The sequence below is a fragment of the Phyllopteryx taeniolatus genome, chromosome 5 (genome assembly GCF_024500385.1).
Source record: "Phyllopteryx taeniolatus isolate TA_2022b chromosome 5, UOR_Ptae_1.2, whole genome shotgun sequence".
Lineage (NCBI taxonomy): Eukaryota > Metazoa > Chordata > Actinopteri > Syngnathiformes > Syngnathidae > Phyllopteryx > Phyllopteryx taeniolatus.
The window spans coordinates 21,748,818-21,775,050 of NC_084506.1; the positions used below are offsets into that span (position 1 = coordinate 21,748,818).

Genomic DNA, 26,233 nt, shown 5'->3' on the forward strand with positions numbered 1-26,233 from the left:
AACTTTTGTCTAAAATGCAAGAGAATAATTTTAAGATAGTATACAGTACACAAGTATATACAATAAATGAACAAGTCATGTAAATGGACACATTGCTCCATCTTGTGATCGGTTATCGTTTTTTTTAAACTTGATGATCGGTGATCAGCCCCAAAAATCCTGATCATGTAAAGCCTACAAATAATACCTACAGTGTGTTTGTGTGACTTTTGGCTTAATGAGACTTTATAATGCTCATTTATTTCTTTGCATTCTCTTTTATTATGTTGTATTATGTTTTTTTATACATTGGACATTTACTGGAATACTAGACATGAAAAAATTACACTTTGTGTATTTAACCAAACACCACATAAGTAGGACAAAAGTCTGCTAGTTTTATGCTTTCACACAATGCAAAATTGTGCTACGTTGTCTGGGGCTTTATGCCCCTGGCAGGGTCACCCATGACAAACAGGTCCTAGGTGAGGGACCAGACAAAGCACGGATCCAAAAACCTCTTTAACGAGTACAATAAATGGATTCTGGTTTCCCTTGCCCGGACGCGGGTCACCGGGGCCCCCCTCTGGAGCCAGGCCCGGAGGTGGGGCTCGAAGGCGAGTGCCTGGTGGCCGGGCCTGCACCCATGGGGCCCGCCCGGGCACAGCTTGAAAGGGTAACGTGGGTCCCCCTTCCCATGGGCTCACCACCTGTGGGAGGGGCCATAGGGGTCAGGTGCAGTGCGAGCTGGGCGGTGGCCGATGGCGGTGGCCGAAGGCGGGGACCTTGGCGATCCGATCCCCGGCTACAGAAGCTGGCTCTAGGGACGTGGAATGTCACCTCTCTGGCAGGGAAGGAGCCCGAGCTGGTGTGTGAGGTCGAGAAGTTCCGACTAGATATAGTCGGACTCGCCTCCACGCACAGCTTGGGCTCTGGTACCAGTCCTCTCGAGAGGGGTTGGACTCTCTTCCACTCTGGAGTTGCCCACGGTGAGAGGCGCCGAGCAGGTGTGGGTATACTTATTGCTCCCCGGCTCGGCGCCTGTACGTTGGGGTTCACCCTGGTGGACGAGAGGGTAGCCTCCCTCTGCCTTCAGGTGGGGGGACGGGTCCTGACTGTTGTTTGTGCCTATGCACCAAACAGCAGTTAAGAGTACCCACCCTTTTTGGAGTCCTTGGACGGGGTGCTGGAGAGCGCTCCCGCTGGGGACTCCATTGTTCTGCTGGGGGACTTCAATGCTCACGTGAGCAATGACAGTGAGACCTGGAAGGGCGTGATTGGGAGGAACGGCCCCCCCGATCAGAACCCGAGCGGTGTTCTGTTATTGGACTTCTGTGCTCGCCACGGATTGTCCATAACGAACACCATGTTCAAGCATAAGGGTGTCCACACGGATACCCTAGGTCGCAGTTCGATGATCGACTTTGTGGTCGTGTCATCAGACTTGCGGCCGCATGTCTTGGACACTCGGGTAAAGAGAGGGGCGGAGCTGTCAACTGATCACCACCTGGTGGTGAGTTGGCTCCGATGGTGGGGGAAGATGCCGGTCCGACGTGGCAGGCCCAAACGTATTGTGAGGGTCTGCTGGGAACGTCTGGCGGAATCCCCTGTCAGAAGGAGTTTCAACTCCCACCTCCGACAGAACTTTGCTCATGCTCCGGGGGAGGCGGGGGACATCGAGTCCGAGTGGACCATGTTCCGCGCCTCCATTGCTGAGGCGGCCGACCGGAGCTGTGGCCGTAAGGTGGTCGGTGCCTGTCATGGCGGCAATCCCCAAACCCGTTGGTGGACACCAACTGTGAGGGATGCCGTAAAGCTGAAGGAGTCCTATCGGGCCTTTTTAGCATGTGGGACTCCTAAGGCAGCTGATGGGTACCGGCTGGCCAAGCGGAAAGCAGCTTTGAAGCAAAAACTCGGGCATGGGTGGAGTTTGGTGAGGCCATGGAGAAAGACTTCCGGACGAAGAATGGAACGGGAGATTGACAGGCGGATTGGTGCAGCGTCTGCAGTGATGCGGACTTTGTATCGATCCGTTGTGGTGAAGAAGGAGCTAAGCCGAAAGACAAAGCTCTCGATTTACCGGTCAATCTACGTTCCTACCCTCACCTATGGTCACGAGCTGTGGGTGACCGAAATGAGTTTCCTCCGCAGGGTGTCCGGGCTCTCCCTTAGAGATAGGGTGAGAAGCTCGGTCATCCGGGAGGATCTCAGAGTAGAGCCGCTGCTCCTTCACATCGAGAGGAGCCAGATGAGGTGGCTGGGGCATCTGATTCGGATGCCTCCCGGACGCCTCCCCGGTGAGGTGTTCCGGGCACGTCCCACCGGGAGGAGACCCCGGGGACGACCCAGGATACGCTGGAGAGACTACGTCCTTCAGCTGGCCTGGGAACGCCCCGGGATCCCCCCGGAAGAGCTGGATGAAGTGGCTGGGGAGAGGGAAGTCTGGGCATCCCTGATAAAGCTACTGCCCCTACGACCCGAGCTCGGATAAGCGGTAGAAAATGGATGGATGGATGATATTTGAACACAAAGAGTGTAACAACACATGTAGACAGACAATATAGCAATACTCACGGGCATATATTTATTATCATCTTAGAAGACAAAATTACTGCAGCTTACTGAGCAATTGTGACATGACATATATTCTTCGTGTATACAGTATACATATGCCTTATTATACTACCCCCAGGTGGCCAAGGCACACACACTAGAAGGAGCCTCACAATGTATGCATGACATCTTGGCACACAAACTGTTTCATTCTTTACTCTTCTCCATTTGATTATGTTATGACTGTAAATTTCATGCATATGAAATACAGCACAAAGTGCTGTACATAATAGAAAAAGGAACAAGAGAACAAATGTTGTTCAAAGCATACACACGCATGCACACACATTATTGTATATGGGCATTTACACACCCGCAGAACGCTTAAATGTATGGGAATGAAAAGAACTGAATAAGTAAAATAAAGAAGCACTATCTTACTATCAGCTCTTTGTAGTGAGGAAATACCACTATAAAGTAAATAAAAGCGATTAGAAAATTTGACACTGAGACTAAACAAGCTACAATAGAATCAAACAAAAACAGATTTAAAAAAGAAATACATGAGAATATGACGTCAAAATCAATAAATATGCAAGACAAATTAGAATCTACTATAACCTAAAAGTTTAATTGATAGCTAGGCTAAAAATGAAATGTCTTAAGCGTCTCTCAGCTTCTCTCAGGTCTTCAGGTTGGCTGTTCCACAGGCGAGGACCGCAATGATTAAAAGCTGCCTCACCATGTGTTTTTCTTCTTATTTTAGGAATTGTTAAAAGGCCTCTACTTATAAAGCACAATTCTGTAGAGTGCTATTTTTCCTAATAAAAAGGACGTCAACAATGTGTTTTTTTTTGGGGGGGCCCTACAGTATATCCCTAAAGTGCATTTTGCTGGCTTCCCTTAGTGCACTCAGAGCTGCGGAGGAGGAAGGCGAACTCGTCTGGTGGTGTGCCAGAGGCCCAGCGGCGAACAACTCAATGACTACAACTGCGACATCCTGGACAAGCCGCTGGACATGGAGCAGTGCAACCTGCAGCCCTGCGTAGGCTCCGCCTCCTGGCACCGCAGACCATGGAAGCCGGTACGATAGCGTTCCCTTCCCTGACGCTTATCACCCTTTTCGGCCGTTGGTGCGTCACCGCAAATAAGCCTGATGTGTATTTAGTCTAATGCTGCGGGAGACTCAACTGAGTGCCGGTTATCACGTGTGCGCTGGTTGACGTGCGCTGGCCCCGGCCCACCCGGTCGGGGCCCTGCAGTGACATGGTGCTGATTAGAATGGAGAAACAATAGAGCTAAAACACACAAAGACACAATGGTGCTTCTCTTAGGTGTTCATTACAAACACATGGATCTCATTTTTTACACTCAAGACATACAGTAATATTATACGTATGCTGTTCTCGCTGCCTTCACCACCATGTATCCTGAGTACACAAGTGTATATTTGTGTATAAGAGTTAATATTATGGCTTTTATCGAACAGCGACAAATGGCTGCTATGGTATTTTGTATATGTATCTTTGTACAGGAATGTTTGTTTTGTTTTTCCCAAGTGGCTTATTTTTCGTTACTGATTATTTTAAAAAAAAAAAAAAAGTTTGCCGGTGCTCTTTATCAGACCTCTTGTATCTCTTCAACAGAAATACAGTATTGTACAGTGGAAAATATTTTCATTTATTATTTTTTTATTTTTATTTTATTTTTTTTACGTCATCCATGACAGTCAGTACATTTCAAAGGTAATATTCACACCATAGAATGAAAAATGAATGCTAAAATATGAATGATAATTTTTTAGGGAGGAAGTGGCCAAGAATTTTCAATAAACTCAGTACAGTGGAGATAAAAAGTCTGTTTTTGCAAAAGAAAAAAAAATTAGACCAACATACAGTAAATCATTTTAAAACTTTTTATTGGGTGTCAGCACACACATCCTCCCTGTTATCTGTTTTTTTTTTCTATTTTTGACAATTTATTTTTTCATTTTTATTTCTGAAGGATTTTTTTCCCATGCATAAACAAATATGTATTTGTCTACAGTAGCTAATAATAAATGTTGCAACTTTAATTATTTTAATCCTGCTTAAAACACTTAAATTCTCAATACAAGACATAGATAAGAACCAGACTGGTTTTGAACGATATCCAACACTAAATGACCGTAGTAGGTTGTCTCAATGGTCAAATACAGTACCTGTTTTATTCCTGTACTCTTGTTACTTAGAGTTTTAGGGCCATCATGGAAAGGTGAAAAAAATACTACGGGCGCTATATTTGTAGAGGCAACTTGGCCAGAGCACAAATGGTGGCGCATCTTGATTTTTGTGCAAGCACAAGGCTCGCTGGCGTGTTTGCCAATTTGACAGACCGGTCTGCGCCAAGATGGCGAATTTGTCCTTTGGCATCTGCCCCGCGCATGTGACAATTTGGTGACTGAGGGCTCTATTTTTAGTGCCGCATCTTGATTATCGTGCTAGCGCAAAACTCGTTGTGAGGGTGTTCCTTGGGAGATGCGCTTGGCCGAGTTAGATTTTGGTGTCAGAAAGTCCGTCTAAACCTATGCCTTCTCATACCAGGCCTAGGTTTTGGCGTAGGGGAGGTAACGCAATTTTGGTGACTCTGATCGCTGTACATGCATGCACACTGACACGCAAGTAGGGCTGGGAAAAAACATCTCATAATTCGGCTAAGTCGACTTAAAAAATAGGTTTACGCAAAATTTCTGTCTGCGCTGCCGTAACGAATGTTTCACACAGACATTTAATGCAGACGGATGCAGTGTTGGGCCAGTGATAAACTTTGTCAAAAATGACAGAGGAGCGTTTGTAAGTGATTTTTTAAGACATCGTTACATGTGTAATCTACATATACCATGATGTATGAGTGAGCTGAATGTTAGTTACTGTTTTTTTGAATCTAAAATGGTAATTACTAGCGCAATAATGCTAATAGTGATTGCTAACCATTTAGCATTCAGCATTTTGTTGTCTCCAATTTTGTACACAGAATTTATATCATACAACATATAAAGTTTAAGGATAGAAGTCTATCCCTCAAGAATGAAAATAGAATGCATGATAGTTGTAAAAAAAAAAGGCAATAATATGTTTTTATTTAATTAATAATCAATAGTAGAATCGATTCGAAAAAGATTCGATAGTGACAGCCCTGCATGACGTCTGGTGGATGACAGATTTATTTCAACAGTAGGCATCCAACCCTGTTAATCATTGTAGAAATCAATTAATTGAACTCATTATTGTTATCATCATTATTAAATTTTCTAAGCCATACTACGTATTGGCCGGCACATTGCTATGGCGGTTCGGGAGACTCTACGCGAGACCATCATTGCGCCTCACTTAAAGGGAATCAATGAAAGAAGGCGCTTTGATTGGCAGCGAATAGTCTGCTTTTTTCACACCCATAGGGCTCAGACAGACCCTTTTTGAAATACGCAGCCTGCGCTCGGCTACGAAATTACAAACACCCGATCGAACCCGCCTCCTCGCACAGTAACACAGAGAGCAGTGCTGGACTTGCACTAGTTTCCGAAAATAGAGCCCTACGAAAATCAAGCTGAAATTACAAAAAAAAACATTTAAAATTTTGCAAATAATTTTAGCAAAATAAATTAGTTACTTGGAGAGGGTTAAAGATTGTAATTTTATGATCAAAAGTTTCAGCTCTCCAAAAATAATACCAACGATAAAATTGAAAAATCACAAGAATATAATAGTAACATCACGAGAATAAGGTCTTAATATGACTAGAATAAAGTTGTATTCATGGGGGGAAAAAGTAATTTTTACAAGACAGTTTTTTTAAGAGACCAAAGTAATACTTTTATGAGAGAAAGGCACAACTGTTCAAGAATAAAGTCAAAAATTTACTTGAATAAAATCATAATATTATGATAATAAAGTTGCATTTTACGACAATACATTTTCAGTTTTATGAGACTAAAGTGTATAATTATATGTAAATAATAAAATAATGTTCTTAAGATGGGCGGCACGGTGGGCGTCAGCCTCACAGTTTTGAGGACCCGGGCTCAATCCCCGGCCCCGACTGTGTGGAGTTTGCATGTTCTCCCCGTGCCTGCGTGGGTTTTCTCCGGGCACTCCGGTTTCCTCCCACATCCCAAAAACATGCATAAATTGGAGACTCTAAATTGCCCGTAGGTGTGACTGTGAGTGCGAATGGTTGTCTGTTTGTATGTGCCCTGTGATTGGCTGGCAACCAGTTCAGGGTGTACCCCGCCTCCTGCCCGATGACAGCTGGGAAAGCTCCAGCACGCCCGCGACCCTAGTGAGGATAAGCGGCTCAGAAAATGGATGGATGGATGTTCTTAAGACAATAAAGGGACTGTTTTACAATAATAAAGTAATAATAAATAGGAGAATAAGGTTTGAGTATTACAAGAAAAGTTGGAATCCAGTCGGAAAAGGGCACAATTTTATTAGAATGAAGATAAAAAATTGCCAGAATAAAATAACAATTCCTGGTATTTCATGAGAAATAAACAGTTATTCGCGAGAAAAAACAAGTTTGAGAATAAAGTTTTAATTACAAAAAAGTCACATTTTGATTTCATTCAAAATAAAGCATTTAACGAGAAAAATGTATACCGGTATATGTATGTATGTAATGAGATTTTTCTTTTTATTCTGACAACAAAAAAAATTCTTGTTCTTCCTGAGTTTTTTAAATTAATAAACTGTGTCACCAAAGAGCGACACAGCCTTCATTTTTTGCAATTTCACTTTAATAATGTTTTTAATTCTGTCTTTTTAAAAACATTTATATAAAACGGTTTTCTGTTCAAATTTGCCTTTTTCCCCCCCTCTTTTCAGTGTGGCCCTAATACTCGCTCTCTCACTCGACTCTTAAATCCTAAACATTGCATTACATGTCATTTCATTTTTCGTCAAAGGTGGAATTTTGTCAATTGAGGCTACCTGACACAAGAAGTCTGAGGTTGCTGTAGTCAGTAGTGCATTGAGTTGTTATTTCCAGGCTTTGTTGGAAGCAATTGTCATCATCCGGTTCAACCAAACTTTCAGCGATGATTTGTTCTGACTAAGAAACTAATGGATTTGAAACAATATCCGAATCAAGCAACACTGCATCATTTTAAGCAGCAGCTCATAATAAAAATGTTAAACAAGGGACACTTAAAGCTTTTATTGCTTGTGTCTGGATTTCTATTTTTGTGTGCGTGCTCTTATTTACGTCCCCATAGAGGTGCATCGTGAATCCAGCGCTGTGACGTGCCGCTTTACAACAAACAAATCGCGAGCTGCCATAAAATACGATGCGAATCTTGGCAACGGGGAGAAGTTTGCAGCGCTTATTTCGGATTGACGCGCCGCAGATGCGCGTCGTGTCGCCGCAAGACAAATGGCTCCTTTATAACATTCATAAAGTCAGCGTATTTTACAATGTTTTTCTTAATTGTTCTAAGATGCTATTTATTTCAGACGGATTACAAAAACACAAAAATATACTGTATGTTCCAGTCAGCTCCTTCCCCTTTGTAAAGTTGATTAAAGAACCCAAACTGTGACGCTTGTGTTGTTTCTCCATGCACACAAAATATGGCTCATGCTTACAGGATTTATTATTAAAAGAGAACATTAAATCTAAAGGCCACACACGAAGTATTTGAAACACTTTTTATTATGCTGGTAAAAATATGTACAATAGATGATTATAATGCCAACGATAATTGCTAACAATTAATTGGTTACTATAACTTTCACAAACACAGACAAAATATTCTGTCCTATACCTGTAACCATTACAAAATAAAAATATATTTTGTGCAGTGTCAGCTGTTTTATGCAATAAAAATCATGAATGATATTAAATAATAAACTATTTGAATGTTTATTACTACTGACGCTAATGGCTTATATTAAATAATAAAAATATGTACATGTCAATATTTCATATTGTATCTTAAGGTATAATAATAATAAATTCATTCATATTACTTTTTATAATGTATTATTAAACTAAAATATTAAATAGTAAAATAATACACATACAAACTGAAAAATTCAAATGTATATGTATGTGTATATATATATGTATATATATATATATATATATATATATCCATTTTCCATACCACTTATCCTCACTAGGGTTGTGGCCGTGCTGGAGCCTATCCCAGCTGACTCTGGGCGAGAGGCGGGGTACACCCTCTGAACTGGTCGCCAGCCAATCGCAGGGCACATATAAACAAACAACCATTCGCATTCACACCTACGGGCAATTTATAGTCTTCAATTAACCTACCATGCATGTTTTTTTTGGGAGGAAACCGGAGTACCGGAGAAACCCCACGCAGGCACGGGGAGAGCATGCAAACTCCACACAGGCGAGGGCGGATTTTAACCCGGGTCCTCAGAACTGTGAGGCAGATGTGCTAACCAGTCGTCCACTGTGTCGTCTCTCTCTCTCTCTCTCTCTCTCTCTCTCTCTCTCTCTCTCTCTCTCTCTCTCTCTCTCTCTCTCTCTCTATATATATATATATATATGCGTGTACTGTGCGTATTGAATTATAATAATCATAGTTTTGTGGAGGAGACCTCTAAGACAACTAATAATCCAATAGTATGTACAAATGGAAAAAGAAATTGCATATTTATCTGAATAAAGACGCTATAGAACAGTGCATACCATACAAACAGTGATTCCTGGGAAGAATCTCATTGAACACATTATTTTATTAAAGAAGGCCACTTGTTTCTTCATCATAGCATCATATTCATGTATTCTTACCTTGCGTGATGGCAATCTTGTTTGTCCTTGTCACTGTGGTTACCTGTTGTTACTCAAATGGAACAGCGGTCAGCTGCAATTCTTTTTGCTCCTTTGGGGGATGAATGATGGACTTGGTGGATATGTTTATGTAGATTGTACTTCAACACTTTTGCAGTGATTTATTTTTTTTTGATCACCTTAATTGGGCGTGACTGCTTCGGGGATACTTGTTGTTCCCCCTATCATCACACATTAAATCACATTTGTGCAAAAGAAAAGACACAACACAGTTGGCATATTTATTACACAGACAGTAGAAAAGAAGAATGTTGTGAGTGTGAACGAATTTGGAAGCAGTCGTCAGTGTCTGTAGGGGGGCCACGTGGGATCAATTGGCCAGGAAAAGATCAATTTCAGTCATTTAAGGGCTGCTGGCTTCTAATAAAAACATACCGTTTCCTGGTGAGGTGCGTTCCCATGGATGGACTCATCCCAAATGAAATCCACATGCACAACGTTGACATACTTGACTTTGGCCTGAGGGTAGAACGTGCCTCAAACCTGTCACACACACACACTCTTTCTAACACACACCCCACTTGAATCCAGTGCCCGTGACATCATCAGGCTCATGTTTCCTTCTTGCTCAGCATCCTCTTGCTTGTTTCCTATAGTGGCTTCCATTTCAATCTGGCAGCAATAGCCATCGATTTTCTATAGCACGTCCTCATTAGAATGGAATAGACTAGAATAGAATGGAAAAGGAATAAAATTGAATAGAAAAGGAATAAAATAGAATAGAATAGCAATTACCAAGTTGCCTACTTTCGAGAAAAGAAAAAGTCGTAATGTAGGAATAACAAATTCATATTTTTTAGACAAAAACAGTTTTAATCTTTGCAAGAACAAAAGTTTTAATCTAATCCAAAGACGTACAATATTTCGTCAGAGTAAAAAGTCGAAGCGTTACGGGAATTAGTAATTAAAAAATTTTTTTGGGGGCGGGGGTCTTTTCTCTGAAAATGGGACCATATTCCATGTTCTTGGATAAAAGTGTGTTCTCAAAAAAAATTTTTTAATTTATTCTTGTAAAATGCCTTTTGTTCTTAAAAAATATTACTTTATTCATGCAAGGATGCTACATTTACATGATGATGCGTCACAATCATAATGAGAGCTTTTAATTGGCTCGAAGTTAATGTAGGGAGGAGTATTTGGTTTGTTATGTTTGTTTTACTTCATTGCAAATTGTTTTGCGGATCCCCAAGCCACAGCTCGGGGACCCCCAGTTGGAGAACCCCTGATTTAGGTCTTTAATTACCCTAACATGTATGGTTTAGGGGAGAACATGCAAACTCCACACAGGAGCTGAGATATTGAACACTGAACTTCAGAACAGTGGGCCAGATGTGCTAACCATTAAATGGATTTTTTTCCCCCCTAAAAGCACAGTGGCCTGAAATCTTTGGCTAAGGAGACCGAAATTCTGAGGACTTTGCCATGTGCTTCCTCTCTGTTTGTTGTAATTTTTCCATTTATGACGCATGTGTGTAAAGTGATGTGCAATGCGACCAACAAACGTGATGTGGCTGCAGATTCTCATTTGTTTCCATGTAGCCGGACAGAAGGGAACATATGGTGGCCCTAAAAGGACAAAAGACATTGCATTTGAAACTACACAGTTAATCATGGCTCTCAATGTGTAATGAGGCTTACTTGATTGTTGTTTATTGTTGTATAGAGAGTTAGTTAGAAGGAAATAAGTGACAATCTCAGGCCACAAGCGTAGATGACAAATGAGAGGAGGCAGTGCGTGAAGGTCTGGAAGCGGTTAGGTTGTTCCTGATGGAACAAGAGGGTCCACTGCTCCTCTTTGACCAAGGGTACGGGACGTCTGCTTTTCCTCAAGGTCCGTCGTCTCAGCGCCTTTTAAACGCGCAGGAGCCCTTCTTGAAGCTAGCACCTCAGACTCCATAGAGTCTGGTCCTGTTCAGGCCTGTCCATGCTCTCAACAAGACGGACGTTTTGGAGTTGGACTAGATTGTTCTGAACTACTACATGGAAACTAAGGCTGTAACGGGACACCAAAAATGATAGTGTGATACGTACCTTGGTTAAAAGGTCTCAGTTCACATTTGGGACGAAATTTAACATTTTTTCTGTAAACAGGAATATATTTAATGACATTTAAAATAAAACATAATAAAATGTAATCTGCTAGCAGTAAATTATCCAATAAATTAAAGATTAAATGTGTACAATACAACTTTTCTTTCAAAGAAAGTGCAACATCAATAGCAAAACAAATAGCCACAGACTTCAAATTCGCCATGATTACTTTACATTGGCTTTTTGTTCGTGTTGTTGTTTTTTTGTTTTTTGTTTGTTTTTTGGGATGTTTCAAAACTTTATATTCAAGTGTGATATTAAGGAGTAGCTACTATAGTGCAACTACATGCATGATTTCCATTTTACTCAATTGGCCATGGTTATTGTCCTTTTGACACACGTAATTTCAATTGGCAACATTGACCTAACAGTTAGCAAGCATCTGTTGCTTGTAAGAATATGAATATGAATGGAGTTTAATGTGGACTAACACAATTGGTACACTGACTTCTGTAGCCCTCTTTGTCTAGACATTTTTCCTTGGACCTAAACTTTTGTCAACTGGAGCATCCCTGTTTTTTTCATATGCAACACAAAAAAGCAGCCTTCAGTTTAAAATCAAGAGTAAAAAGTTTGTATGTATGCTTAATAGAGTTATAGTTAAGACAAGACTGAAAACATCCCTCCAGTGGTGTAAAAGGAGACATTTTGGCTGGTCAAAGCCCAGAAAGGAATGTCAGGCATAAAAGCAAGCTGTCACGCTCTTGCGTCACTTTGTTTGTGGCCGTGTTTTGAGAGCGGCGGGTAGAGATCTTGGTTTTCTAAGAACTGCTGCCTGAGTAGAAACACAGCTGGCTAATACTTAGCAGGAAGAGGTAGTTCAGCTTTTTGTCGACCTCAAAGGTCAACCGCTTTGTGACATTACCGCCAAGCTCTTATATATGCGAGACATATGCTGTTTGTGCAAGGCTCTTTCATTTACGTATCTGTGTTGCATATCCTTGGGGCGGGAGGGGGGGGGGAAGCCCTCTGTGGAATGTTTAGTCCGGAACTGTGCTGTTTTGGCATTTCACTTTGACTTATGGCTGCCTGGTATATCTTTTGTGAGTACTGTTGACTTAAAAAGAAATTGTATGTGCATACTCGCACTGCTGTTCATTTGGAGATGGCAACATCATAGTCAAACAGAGGACATTGGGTTTTAGCTGACGTTTTGACAGAAACGGCATTGGACGTTGACAGGAAATCTTTTCCACCCGTCTAAATGATCCTGATCAAGACAAAACGTGACTGGCACATCTGAAAGTCATCAGCCGTTTGTGTATGAAGCGAAGAAAATTGTTTATTTCAGCTCTGCTTAGCTTGATACCAAGTCCAACTATGTAAGGATTTCACACTACTTTGTTTCAAACACATTTGGCCGGATAACAGCTCAATGCCTCTTGACATTCCTGTAACAACATTCTTACCAGCTGCTCCCACACCGAGTGTTGTTTTGACTTCCTGCAAACGTGATCGGGATGTCCTGTGACTCTTTATCGTCCTCCCTCGCATCCCCGTCGTGTTTTATCTTCATCAGGCTTAGACGTGCTGATACTGGTTGAAAACAAAGACATACGTGGGTGGTTTGACTTGCCCTCCTGTTTGATTAGTAATACAAGCCAGGGATGAAGTATCAGCCAAATATAGTGGAACCTCGAAAGCATGTTACACAAATACAGTGAACCTCACTTTATTGCGGGGGATACGTTCCAGACCCACCCGCAATAGGTAAAAATCTATGATATAAAGGCCATATAAAACATAAGACTATGTATGTATGTGGTAGTTTTCTTAGCTCAGCCATGGAGTCGTCCGTGTATAGGACAGACATCACTATTGGATAGCTTAATCTTGATTTGGAGTAGACATCTGTCCAATTCCTTCATTTTAACTTTTGTTTTGCCAACCGGAATTAAATAATCCAGCCAAGAATCTATAATAGTCTACCCTGCGTAAGGCTGAGAGAAAGCCTCCGTGTGCGCAGTGGGCGTGCAAATAATTGACAGACCATTCGGTCACGCCTCTTGTCACTACACTCTCTGATTGGCTGTTCTTGTCCTGCTGTGACCAGTTGTAAAATAATAATGAAAATTGAATTAGAGGCATTAGATGGGGCCAGAGACTGGGGATTTTTCAAAAGATAATTTTAATATGAATAATTTTCTACTGTCAGGTCATACAGACTGTTTTTAACTGCAAATTGTCCCTTTTAATATAAATGAGCCAACAATTGTAAATCTTAAATGTGTTCAATATTTACGACAACAAATCCTTATGCGTGAGGTCAACTAGCGTGAAAGGAAATGATAACCGATCAGGAATCGACCTGCAGTTTGCACTGTTGTCAGACACAAATAGAGGAGCAACTGGTTTTGTTGGTTGGTTTTGTATAACACGTCTCACGAGTCATTCACGATAAAGACGAGGAGAAGCGTTTGCCACCGCAAATAAGGTGACGGTTAGCCTAAGCTACCTCTCATAGGTCAATCTTGGTACTACAACAGGCCTCTGGTTTGCCGGAAGAGAGCCACAATGGTCGGTGGAAACATGGTTGAGTGTGGTGTGCTGTGTTGGTGTTATTCTGAGTACAAGTTATGTGGGAGATCTCTCACGTTTTAAAAATCGGTTAAGATGTTACAAATCGTCATGTGTGTAGCCGGCATTCAAACTAGGATTTGGTTGACAAGTACTGATTTGTACGACTTCAGAGGTTCCCCTCTGGTGTCCCTGACAAGGCATCAATGAGATTCTGATACTAGATGCCCTACCCCCTTAGTCTAAACATGCACATTGCCCAAGGGGTTAACCCATTTTTAGGAAATGTGTTCGCTATTACCCAGCTGTGTGATTGACATGTAACCTTGGCACTCACATTTTAGGCTGCGGTCTCCCTTAAAAGCCCTGACTAATTATAACAAGCCAAAAACAGCCATTTGTTAGTCTACAAAGCAGGAAAGCAATCAAATTCCAATAAAAAGGTCAGCTCAAACAACACCGTCAGCTGTCTTTCGAAGAAAAAATTGTCACGACTTTGTCAAAATGGAAGAAAGAGATAGGGTTTCCAGCCAAATTTTGCGTTTATAAGCAAAAAAGACAAACACCAGCAAGAACAATACAATTGAATGGTGGTGTGCTGAAAAGGTTTAGTAAAGAACATAAATAAATAAAAATATCTATGTACATATTTAATTTTAAAAAGCTATATTCTACTATATTAAATTATTTTCAAGTTATTAATTTTTTTTGGGTGGGTCAGGTTTTAATTGGCCAAAAGTGTACACGATTTTACTGAAATCTTGTGGCTAAAAGCTAGAAAATCACCGCCTCAAACAGTGTTGAAAACATGCAAGTGATGTTTTAATAAATAATTACAAGAAATGCATTAAGACAAGTATTAAGTTGGTTTCATTGGGGGAAAAAAAATTACATTTAGCAGTCCAGGGGATTAGTGTCATATATTTCCTGTCGTCGAGTTTCTCTCAGGTGTGAAACAGTTTCCTTGCATCCTATTGGCTTATTTGGTGGCAGAAATCGAGTGGGCAGGGTTATCTTTAGGTTGTCAACTCTGCACAAAGAAATCCCCCCCCCCCCCCAAAAAAAAAAAAAGACAGCTATAAGTATTGATTTACTCTGTAACAACTCCATTTTTATTCTCTTGATTAACTTTCCTCGGGCCCGTTTTAAACAAAGTGTGTCTGGTTTAGCACTCAATTAACTAATCTGCTGTAAAAATGTGGAATGTTGCTCTGGAGATACTTAAACCAAATAATTCCGAGCTTCTCGCTCAGTTATGTCAGGGAGTAGCTTGTTTTCCTTGGCCGCTATTGCGCTCATTTATGCACGGGGGATGAGTGATTCCACTTTAATCCCCTCTCCCCACCCCCGGATTACAGCAGATTAATCACAGTCACGGCTAATCCTGTGAAATTAATGGCCGTGACAACGTGGGAGGGTAAAAAAGGTCACAAGAGTGTTTCCAATGTGAGACACAATTTTTTGGGTTAATCTTTTCACACATTATTAGCAACATTTAAGACTGAGATTACAATTACAATAGTACAAGCATAGCGGCCTGGTTGGTTGTTACATTATTTCAGTAGTAAAATAGTGAAAGGGAGACCTACCTGAGGGGGTGCTCTTGGGTCCCAATTGTCAGCTGTTCTTTTCGCTGTTTCCCCTCATTTTTGTCTGAGAGGTTGAAGCGGTCCACTACACTTCACTGCACTGTGCCAGCGTTCTCTGATGCACAAATGGCTGACATATGACGCTAGGGAGGAGCACGTATAGCCGTCTTTACCCCCTCGCTCCCCAACACACACGCACACTCCTCCTCCTCCTCATCCCGCCATTAAAATGCAGATAAAGTTCAGCCATGAGAGTGTAACCGTATGGTTGCGATTTTCTTTTTCCTCCCTTCTTTTACGCCACCGAGGAGGGGCCTGTTCTTCTCTCAACATCCCCCTTCCACAAAAAGTCGTTTGAGGTGCTGGAGGGAGTTATCTTTTTGTGCGTGCAGCCGGTATGTGAATCTGCCAGCTTTGATGTTGTGCGTCAGCTGAGTCCGCCCTGTGTTTAAAATGCCTCGGTAATTACAATGTGTTTGATGCATGTGTGTGCAGTGTCAACCACTAAACCACACTAACAGAACGGTTTGTTTGAAAGCGTACTTAAAACCAGAGGTGGCAAAAGTACCGATTCAACTCCTTTAAAACAATTCCAGTGAGGGCTGTGGCGACCCCTGAGGGGCCAAGCCGAAAGTGGCAACAAGTTAAAGTAAAAAAGTATAGCACTCTTAAATATACTCATGTAAAAAATACATGTTTACTGTCAGTTATGCACAGAACCCAGTACATGAGGTCCACAGACATTTTTAAATCGCCAGCGGTTATCACCAGTTTATTCTGTATTTAATAAGGGTCCCGGCTCACATTGCCTGTTGCCACACAATGGCCAGAGCAGTGACAGTGCTGCAGTTACGCACGGATCGCTGCGTCCTCTTCCACACAGAGATGTCTCCATGCTAGATCGTCATTACAGACGCTTTTACGAAATTACGGAAAACCGGTCTAGCACGCCTCCCTGACGGAGTCTCAATTAATCAAGATCTTGAATTTATCTATCTTTATCTGACTTTATCACAGTAACCAAGTACAGTATTTGTACCCCACCCCCAAAGTTCCTGGTTTTCAATGAGTGCTCTTGTGTTCAGTGTTACGCAACCTTCTGAGATCATCATTAGGGGACAATGCAATATTATGCGGATGATCTGGACTGGAAATTACAACAAGACAAAATGCGCTTCGCCGTGTCTCCTCAACTCTGTTTGTAAAGGGGCACCCCGCTCAGTCGTTGAGGAAAAAATAGCTGACACCCTAATTGCTGTCTGGCCTCACCCGAGGGGAGCACCCAAGACAGTGCGTCTGGTTTGTAACTGTTCGTCTGTTTGTCCCTCTTTCCTGAAGTTTTTCAGAGTTTCTTATTGGTACCAGAGGAATGTCTCGCCGTACGTCCATGTTTGGCTTTGCGTTTCTGCAGTTCACAGGAGCTCCCATGAGTATTTTCTTGTTTACAGGTTGACTAGCCAGACGCATTCCACGGGCATGAGTGTTCCATTTGGGTTGTTTAGCCGAGCCGATGTGTTTGTAGCACGGTCGCTTGGCCGTGAAATGCAGTGAGGAAGCCCACCGACCGAAACGAGCGTCCGTCGTTTGTCACACAGCTACACTCTTATTGGCCTCAATGATTTGATTGTGCATTATTTTCACAACTTAAAACAGCTTCCAGAGACGCAACTATGCATCCATCTATTTTATATACCGCTTATCCTATTAGGGTCGTGGGTGAGCTTGAGCCTATCCCAGCTGACTTCACATAAGATTGTGAATCCCTTTGGGCTTGCGTGTACTTGTCATCAATTCTTCTAAATCATCTGATTGTATTCCTTTTCTCTGTAGTGTTCGGTGACTTGTGGGCGGGGCATCAAGCAGCGGGATATCATCTGCGTTGACCAGAACCGAACCAAAATAGAAGAGGAACACTGCGGTCCCCTTCCTCGCCCTCGGACCGAGAAGGTCTGTCGGGCCCGCGGGTGCCCCACATGGAAAGCCAACAGGTGGAGCAAGGTATACAAAATAGTCTGATTGTTCCGCTTTTTTTTTTTTAAATGTATTTTTTTTTTTTTCATGAAAACATAACAAGTGAACAATGATGTATAATATATGTGACTAATGTAACACTCTATTTAGCTCTCCCTCAGCTCAAACGACAGGCAAGACATTTTCAGACAGGTTCTTCACTTTATTTTCAGATTGATACCATCAAACACAATGTGCAGTCATCTAACACTGTGAAAACAAAGTACAAATGAACACAACATCAGTTCCAAGATCAGGATAAAATACAGTGAAGCATATGTCTTGTGTTTTTAGTTCAAAGTTCAAAGACAATTGCCTTGCTACGCTTGCCAAAGGAACCAAAAAGGCTTCAGGACTTGAGCTGTTTCTTCTTTCTGGAGCTTTGGTTTGATTAGTCTTGATAAGATCCCGGACCTGTGTGTCCACTTTTTTTACCTGTCTTCTTCAGCTGCTTATTCATTCACTACGGTGGACATGTATGCCTTTTTATACCAGAACAGTTCAATTTGTTCTAGTGAGGTACACTTTGGCTCGGTTGATATGACGACTGTTCCTAAAAATGATTTTAACTTTGACAATTGGAATTGAACTCTTAACTTCTGGGGAATTCAAACTTAAATATGTCATTGTAAATTATGATTAGTCAACTGTCTAATCATTTTTGCAATGTAATCCTTTACATTACGAAGACTTTCTACCTGAGCTTTTTCCACACACAACAAAATTTTTTATGAATGAGTCCCCCTGCTGTTCTTTCCGGGACCATTAGAATGCTCTGTGTCCAATATATGTATCGCGAATCACAGAGAAGTCTGAACAAGAACGCTGTGTCACGGTCTTTATCTTCTAAGAACAAGTACGCAGTGTGATGGCCCATAGACTGAATGCATGCAGAGTATTTTTATCCCCACCTCATCACCAACACTTTAAAGTCCCCACAAGGATCCCCAAAGATCCATATACCCCACTCACCCCACTCTTTGTGGTGGATCTCCTCCTCCTCTCTCGCAGTGTTAGATCTGGAAGCAATCATCGTCCTCTACAAACCACCAGCAAGCATGAAATCCTCGGTGTGCAGAAATGTTTTATGTCTTCATATCTGTGCATGTGACACCTTTGTGCACCGTAGTCCTCTCGCTGACCTCTCTTTAAAGGGGGCATTATGATCCTTTGACTGTGTTTAATGGATAAGTTTAGATGCTCTAGGCCGGGGAACAATAACAAAATTTCTGTATGGACCCATTCCATTTATTTTGAAAGCTTATAACTTGGCTATGGCATTACGAGCTCATTGTAAGAGAAAAAATGTGTTTGCTCACTATTTGGCAGGTTCAGGCTACTAAAAATGTGAATGGGTGAGTTTTCCAACGAATAGCTGAGGATAGGTTCCACATAAAAATAACATGAATAGGTGAATTTGTAAATAGTGAACCAGATTTTTTTTTTTTTTGGACTGCAGTAATTTTTGGGAGAAAAATTGTGACTGTGATTTAGCTCTCTTTCAGTTTGGCTGTCCGTCTGTCCATCCTGCAATTAAATCTTAACAAAATAGTCAACAAATGACAATGTATAAACAGTAACTAAACGCTCAATCTTAGTTCTTATTTTTATTTTACGCTTGTTTTAACTTGGTGCCAGTATTCATTATTGTGTTTATGGTGCCATAAAGAAAGCTCATTGTAATATTTTTTTTCACCCATTATATGTAGCTGAATAAACCACAATATTAGAAACAGCTATGCACATCACACACTCGCACACACAAACGATAATAAATCACTGGAGACTGTTCAATTTGTCTCTCTGAGCTTGGTAAAAATCAGTGTAATCATCTTGGTGCTCTTCCTTCAGGTACGCACCTCAAAGCACATGAAACAGATTGTACGGCTCAGCGAGCTGCGACATATTATCTTTTCAAGTGTATAGCTCAGGAGCATGAAAGCAACTGACAGTGATAGAAATCGTTCCACGGTCCGACTTCGTCCATGTGACGCAGACCTTTTTTGTGTGTTTGTCTCGCCAGTGCTCGGTCACATGTGGAGTGGGACTCCAGAGCCGAGGCGTCTACTGCAGGCTCAAAGGCAGTGGAAAGGTCAGAGAAGATCTATGTGACGCTCCATCACGGCCCACCGTCATCCAGCGGTGCCAAGCTGCAGAATGCACCCATTACGCTTGGGTCACTGCTCCATGGAAGGAAGTGAGTAGAAATGTTTTTTTGCTTTGCTTTTTAGCTGCATTCTACTACAGCATTTGTAGGTCCATGAGAACATTTGGAAGGATAAAGTGTTCCCCCACTATATCGCGGTTCATCATTCTTGCCCTCAGTATATATCAGATTTTTCAGCATTTTTACAGTATAGCCTCCAGCCAAGTCGGTTGGTATAGGTCCAGGTTGTGATGCAGCATTCCGGGAAAATTAAGCTCGATGAGCGTTTATTTTGTTAAACATATTGTTGGTTTGTTATTTAACATACAGTATCTCTTCCTTTCTTAGGTTGCTGCTTTGGTTAATTAGCATATTTCTTAGTTATTTTGTTAGCTAGTTAGCTTCTTAGGTAGTTAATTGGTCGTATTTCTTCGTTTGTTGGTTTGTTAGATTCTTAGTTTTTTAGTTAGTTAACCGAGCTTTAGTTTAGTTAGCTATCTGGATAGTTAGTGAGTTAAGTGAGTTTGTTCCTTAGTTTCTTGTATTTTCAGTGTTAGCTGTTTATGTAGATTGTAAATTAGTTAGCTTTTTGTTTGCTTGGTAGTTTGTTAGTAGTTGTTAGTTTCTTGATTTTTTTTCTTTAGTTAGTAAGATAGTGTATTTGTTTTTGTTTTAATGATTTGTAAAGTTGTTAAATGGTTTCATAGTTTCTTCCTTAGTTTGTTTTGTAGCCTTTTTGGTCGTTAGATCGTAAGTACATTTTTTTATTTTTATTATATTTTTTTTAGTGACTTAGTTTGTTTATCAACTTTCCAGTAAGTTTGTTCCTTTGTTTCATCGCTTCTTAATTCGTTAAGAAATAAGGATGTTTGTTTCTTAGCTTTTTGGTTAGTTTTTTTTTTTTTATTTGCAATTTTTTTTAATTACATAAACCACAAGCATAACCACAAAAAACACAAAAACGTTTGTGGCGGTGCATGTACCATGTGCAAATGACGTAATTATTTTTTCATTAAACTCAGTTTAGGATTGACATTGGTAGAAATCTGCCCTCTACTAAATGTCATTGGAGTTGTAATTGTGCCTTTTCCTAACATGACTTTCTTCCAGCTTGTGGACTGGCTCACTGTCAAAGGGTTACAGCACATTTGGCATGCAGTTTGAATCCATTATTTTACCCTGTAGTGGGGGGGAAATACCAGTTTGCATGTGCACATTGCCTTCATCTTTTGTATCTTCATCCAACATCCTTGCTCACTACCCCCCACTGTTAGGCAGATGTACACATGTTAAAGCATCTCATTATGCTGTTTTATTGGCTCTTTGTTTGTATCATAAAAGAGACAACCTGAAGTCTCTCTCTCTCTCTCTCTCTCTCTCTCTCTCTCTCTCTCTCCCCCAGCCCCCTCCTCCACCGTTCATGAGGGTTCTCGGATAACAGTCGTTCTCTAAATCTTATCACAAAGCGGACAGCCTTTGTCCAGTTAAGTATCACAGTTGTGTGTAGCTCCAAGCTTATCTTTCCAACTTCCCTCGGTGCCGTCATGTGGCTTACTCCTCCAATGGTGAGCCATAAAAGAGGGGCGCCATGTAGGGATTGCCGTGTTCAGATTCCTGCCTGCGTTGCCTGAGTTTTTCCCCAGCAAATCATTCAGTCACATAAAAAAAATTACTCAGATATTGCGCTCTAATGCTGAACTAGGTATGTGAACTCCACACACAATAAATACAGTGAAAGCCCGCTATTCATGGGGAATAGGGGCTGAGTCCTTCGGCGATTAGCAAAAATCCACAACTAATTGAAAAGGGGTTTGCAATTGCGTATAGATGCCACAAGATGATGTCAAAGTACTTAAAACGGTGAAGATTATAAAGCATAAACACAATGCATCTAGCAGTATACACAATCACGAACACATTCGGTACTTGAATTATTCAACACAAACAAGCCACCTTCGCATGAGCCTCATCAAAAATATTAGCTAGCTTACTAGCCTAAATAACAAGCTTGCGCAAACTGATGTGACATCACACATGGGCAAACAAATATGCACATTAGCACTTTACACAAACCGTATTAAGTCATTAAACCCACCTTTTGGTGTTTGCATACGATAATAAATGTTATGGAATACGGGCAATTGTAATGGCAAAGTACCGTATTTTCACGACCATAAGGTGCACCGTATTAAAAGGCGCAGTCTCAGTTACGGGGTCTATTTCTGTATTTAACACATACATAAGGCGCACCGTATTATTGGGCGCAGGCATGCTAAAACATACGCTAGCATGCATGCTAGCGTATGTTTTCAAAAGGCAGCGGGAGCAAAACTGAGTTCGGTTGTACTTGAAGTATTTAACAATGTACTCACGTTATTTTTTGATCAATCCTCATCCACAAATGCATCAAAGTCCTCATCTTCTGTATCCGAAATGAACAGCTGGGCAAGTTCTCCATCAAACATGCCAGGTTCCCTCTCGTCATTGTCAGAGTCAGTCTCGTTGCCGGGGGGCTGTTCAGCAATGATGCCGGCTTTCGCGAAAGCTCGAACAACAGTCAAAGCAGATACCTTAGCCCAGGCATCCACAATCCATTCACATATGGTGGCGTAACTCGCCCTGCGATGCCTCCGAGTCTTAGTAAAGCTGTGTTCGCCATCTATCATCAATCGCTCCCACGCCGCTCGCAACTTTACTTTGAACCCCCTGTTTACACCGATGTCCAGCGGTTGGAGTTCCTTCGTCAAGCCTCCCAGAATGATGGCAAGCTCCGAGTTCATTTGATGCACTTGGTTTTTCAAGTGAGATGGGCAGGCATGGGGTCACAGATCAACAGGGGCGGTGACGCGTGGAAAAAAACATCCGGTCTTTTAACGTACACCTCACTCAGCCACTCTCTCATTTTCTCCTCGTCCATCCAGCCCTTTTGATTGGCCTTAACGATGACTTCGGCTGGAAACTTTTCTTTAAGCGGTGTTTTCTTAAAAATCACAAATAAAAAGTTTCTGTCCATTACAATGGCAATCAAGCACAACAGCAAAAGCCGACTTGTGCGTATCGCTACCGTGCTGGTCCCCTTCTTCTCTACAGTGTGGTTCACCGGGATGTCGAAAGTGAGCGGCACCTCGTCCATGTTGGTGATGTGGTTGGGCTGGATGTGTTTGTCGGCAATCTTTTTACTGCAGTAGGAGCGGAAGATGACCAGCTTTTCCTTGTAATCCGGCGGAAGTTGCTGCTCCATGGTAGTCATTGCCCGGATGGATAGATGGCGCCTTTTCATAAAACGAAAGCACCACGACGTACCTCCTTGAAACTGTTCGATTTTCATTTCTTCTGCAAGCGTTATTGCCCTCAGTCGAATGGTGACTGCAGAGACGCTTCTACCGGCTGTTCTTTGATCATTAATCCATTGCTCGAGTTGGTCTTCCAACTCGGGCCACTTCGCCTTGTTTCCGCGGAAACTCAGCTTCGTCTTCTTGAGATAGCGAAGCTCGTTTTCCTGCATCCTTCACTTGCGAACCCTGGATTCGTTGACCTTGAATTCTCTCGCGGCTGCTCGATTCCCATGTTCCTCCACGTAACTGATAGCTTGCAGTTTAAAGTTTGTGCTTCGTAAGCGTGTCTCTTCATAGGTGCCATTTTCGGGGGTCCTTAGCCAAACCGATGTTTGCACAATGCACATACTGGCTCTGTATACCTTCTTTAGCCTCCTCCTTCACACGCACCTTCCCCTTGTAATGTCCGCATGCTGTCCACAGTCGCGTCTGCCTTTCCTCTATATAAGCAGCCTGTCGGCAGGAAATGCTACCGGTCAGTCAAGCGGAGCGCTCATCAAAGTCACACAACATTTACAGATTTTGGAACTCGGTGCAGACATAAGGCGCGCCGCATTACAAGGCGCCCTGTCCATTTTGGAGAAAATTTAAGACTTTTAAGTGCACCTTATGGTCGTGAAAATACGGTACACTACACGGGCTACTCGTAGCTGGATATCCTCGAAAGAGAACACCTCAAACACAGATGTAAAAACACCATCAATGAATTAAACATCAAGAATCCACAACGTGGCACCAAAGCAATAATTTTATTTGAAGGATAGGTTAAAAAAATATCTGGAATTACGTGTATTTGCGAATGCCGAACCATGAATATGTGGGAGTTCGCTGTAGATGCTGAAAACGAATACTTTTTATGAATTAATTTTTCTGGTCTTATAAATACCCGTTTAAATCATCACTGGTGTCCAGGGAAATCAGCAGAACCTTTTTTGTAGTAGCACATGTTGCATTCTTAAACGGGTCCAGCCGGTCACGCTAAACGGTGCTGAGAAGTACAACAGTGCCCCCCACGCCACTGGTCCGTCCTTCCTCTCTCTCAACAAGCGCTCCTGCTCTTCGCTTGCAGTGTAACGCCACCTGTGGAGGCGGCGTGAGGAGCAGGGCGGTAGACTGCGTGGGCCCGAGGATGAGGCCAGCGCAGGCGGATTACTGCGAGCCCGTGTCCCGACCGCCATCGCATCAGCTTTGCGAAGGAGTGCCGTGCCGCCACGTGTGGACCGCGGGGGAGTGGTCACAGGTTAGAAATTGAATACAGAAGATACACAATCTGGCTTGGCACATGATATGTATTATTATGTAATTTTTTAAATAATATCCAATGTGTTTATATTTATTTGTTTTGAAAATAATTTTCACAGGGAAGAATATGTCCTCATACATTTAAATAAATGTACAAGCATTTAACATTCTTAACTGTCATACAAGCGTAAAATGAGGTTGACCACTGTTAATATTCAGTTTTAAAAAAACAATCACTCTTTAATGAGGGATGACAAAGGTGTAATTTGACTGCTCAATACATCTCATTTTTCAACATACAGTAATGAATGGTCAGAAGTGTCAAAGAAGTTAACCACAATCAATGTCAAACATAAACACAAACAATTATATTTTACAGCACATTCTACTTGTGTTTAGCGTGTCTACCTCGCGTAATAGCAATGTGACTCACAGCTCATGTTTACCATGTAAAACACAATGGGGCCTCATTCACTAACCGTGCGTATGCACGTTTTCCACACAAATCAGAAAAAGAATCAGAATCATCTTTATTTGCCAAGTATGTCCAAAAAACACACAAGGAATTTGTCTCCGGTAGTTGGAGCCGCTCTAGTACGACAACAGTCAGTCAGTTAAAAGAGAACACTTTTGAGACATAAAGACATTGACAAAAACAGTCACTGAGCAATAAAGGGTTGCTAGTTATCTGGTAATGCTGATACAAATGATTTTTTTTTTGACAATTGTGCAAAAAGATGCAGAGTCCTATAGCACTTAGAGCAGTTTAAATGACTAATATAGCAATAGTCCGGTGCAATGACCATTGTGCAAAGGGAACCGAGACTTCAAGGAATGTATGCAGTTTGAAGTGACTAGTAGTGCGATAATCTGGGACAATGTTGATTGTGCAAATGTTGCAGATACTCCTCTGTCAGTGTGCAAGTGGGACAGATGCTACTCTGGCATGAGTGGCCAGTATTGGTCAACAACAGATATGCAAATAGTGCAGCGTGGCGAGACTACTACAGTGAGTGCACGAGTAATATATAATTGGCCCGACAGAAATGTGACAGCAAACTCAAGACAAAAAAATTGGCAGTGTGTTGCAATGGAATTGTAGGTTAGCTGTTTAAGAAATTGATTGCAAGAGGGAAGAAGCTGTTGGAATGTCTGCTAGTTCTAGTTTGCATTGATCGGTAGCGCCTACCTGAGGGAAGGAGCCGGAAGAGCCGGTGACCGGGATGTGGAAGGTCCGAGAGGATTTTGCATGCTCTTGTCTTAGTTCTGGCAGCGTGCAAGTCCTCAACGGTGGACAGGGGGGTACCGACAATCTTTTCAGCAGTGTGTGTGATTCATCAATATATTCGTACTTTTGTTTGTGCTCTCCGAACAAATTTAGAACCTCCTCAGACCATGCGTACACACAAATAATGCACAATGAGCTTTTGAAAAAAAATAACAAACACACATCTTTTACCCAAGATGCACAATGTTTTGGAACTAGTCATTTATAAAACCAATAATAACAACTTTGCCGACAATAACTCAAAGCAGGAACTTGCTATTGAGTTGACTGGCCTAAACAACAATGAAAAGGACAAGTCTCATAATTTTTACCCCATGGAAATGGGGGCGCGGTTTATGCAGATTCTGATTCACTAACATACGCACATTGATGTGAAGAAAATTGCCCGGTATGCACGTATCATGAATCTGACTGTCATTTTGCACATATACTCAACTTGTGCATAGAGTAAGAACATTTCTACGCATTTATTAGTGAATGAGGCCAGTGAACTTTATTAGCAAGTGACAGTGCGTAATTTATCTTCTTCTCTCAACACCCCTTTTTGAACTTGCTCTTTTTTTGGAACAAATTTACAAACTGCCACAAAAATCCAAATCAAAAGGCACAGGTTATCATTTTAATT

At 41.7% G+C, this 26,233-nt stretch overlaps 1 protein-coding gene and 1 long non-coding RNA gene across 5 annotated transcripts in view; one reads left to right on the top strand and one right to left on the bottom strand.

Moving 5' to 3' along the window:
- LOC133478113 (A disintegrin and metalloproteinase with thrombospondin motifs 20) overlaps positions 1–26,233 on the top strand; it is a 125,797-nt gene that overhangs the window by 90,476 nt on the left and 9,088 nt on the right. Inside the window, exons 28-32 of one of the 2 annotated variants that reach the window (XM_061773736.1) lie at positions 3,440–3,616; positions 17,418–17,585; positions 19,621–19,794; positions 21,146–21,226; positions 24,148–24,282. In XM_061773736.1, the coding sequence (XP_061629720.1) occupies positions 3,440–3,616; positions 17,418–17,585; positions 19,621–19,794; positions 21,146–21,181 (555 nt within the window). In that variant the 3' untranslated portion in view covers positions 21,182–21,226; positions 24,148–24,282. Of the gene's footprint in view, positions 1–3,439; positions 3,617–17,417; positions 17,586–19,620; positions 19,795–21,145; positions 21,227–24,147; positions 24,319–26,233 lie in introns of those variants that run through there. The other variant, XM_061773735.1, reaches the window with a different exon arrangement.
- On the bottom strand, positions 8,203–15,988 carry LOC133478114 (uncharacterized). 3 transcript variants are annotated; one of them, XR_009788581.1, is made up of 3 exons: positions 15,588–15,988; positions 11,029–13,017; positions 8,203–10,956 (listed from the first exon to the last, which is right to left on the bottom strand). It is a non-coding gene; the product is annotated as an uncharacterized LOC133478114 (long non-coding RNA). The 3 variants fall into 3 exon arrangements; XR_009788582.1 differs by having other exon boundaries at positions 8,203–11,471; positions 12,891–13,017; positions 15,588–15,978; XR_009788580.1 differs by having other exon boundaries at positions 8,203–13,017.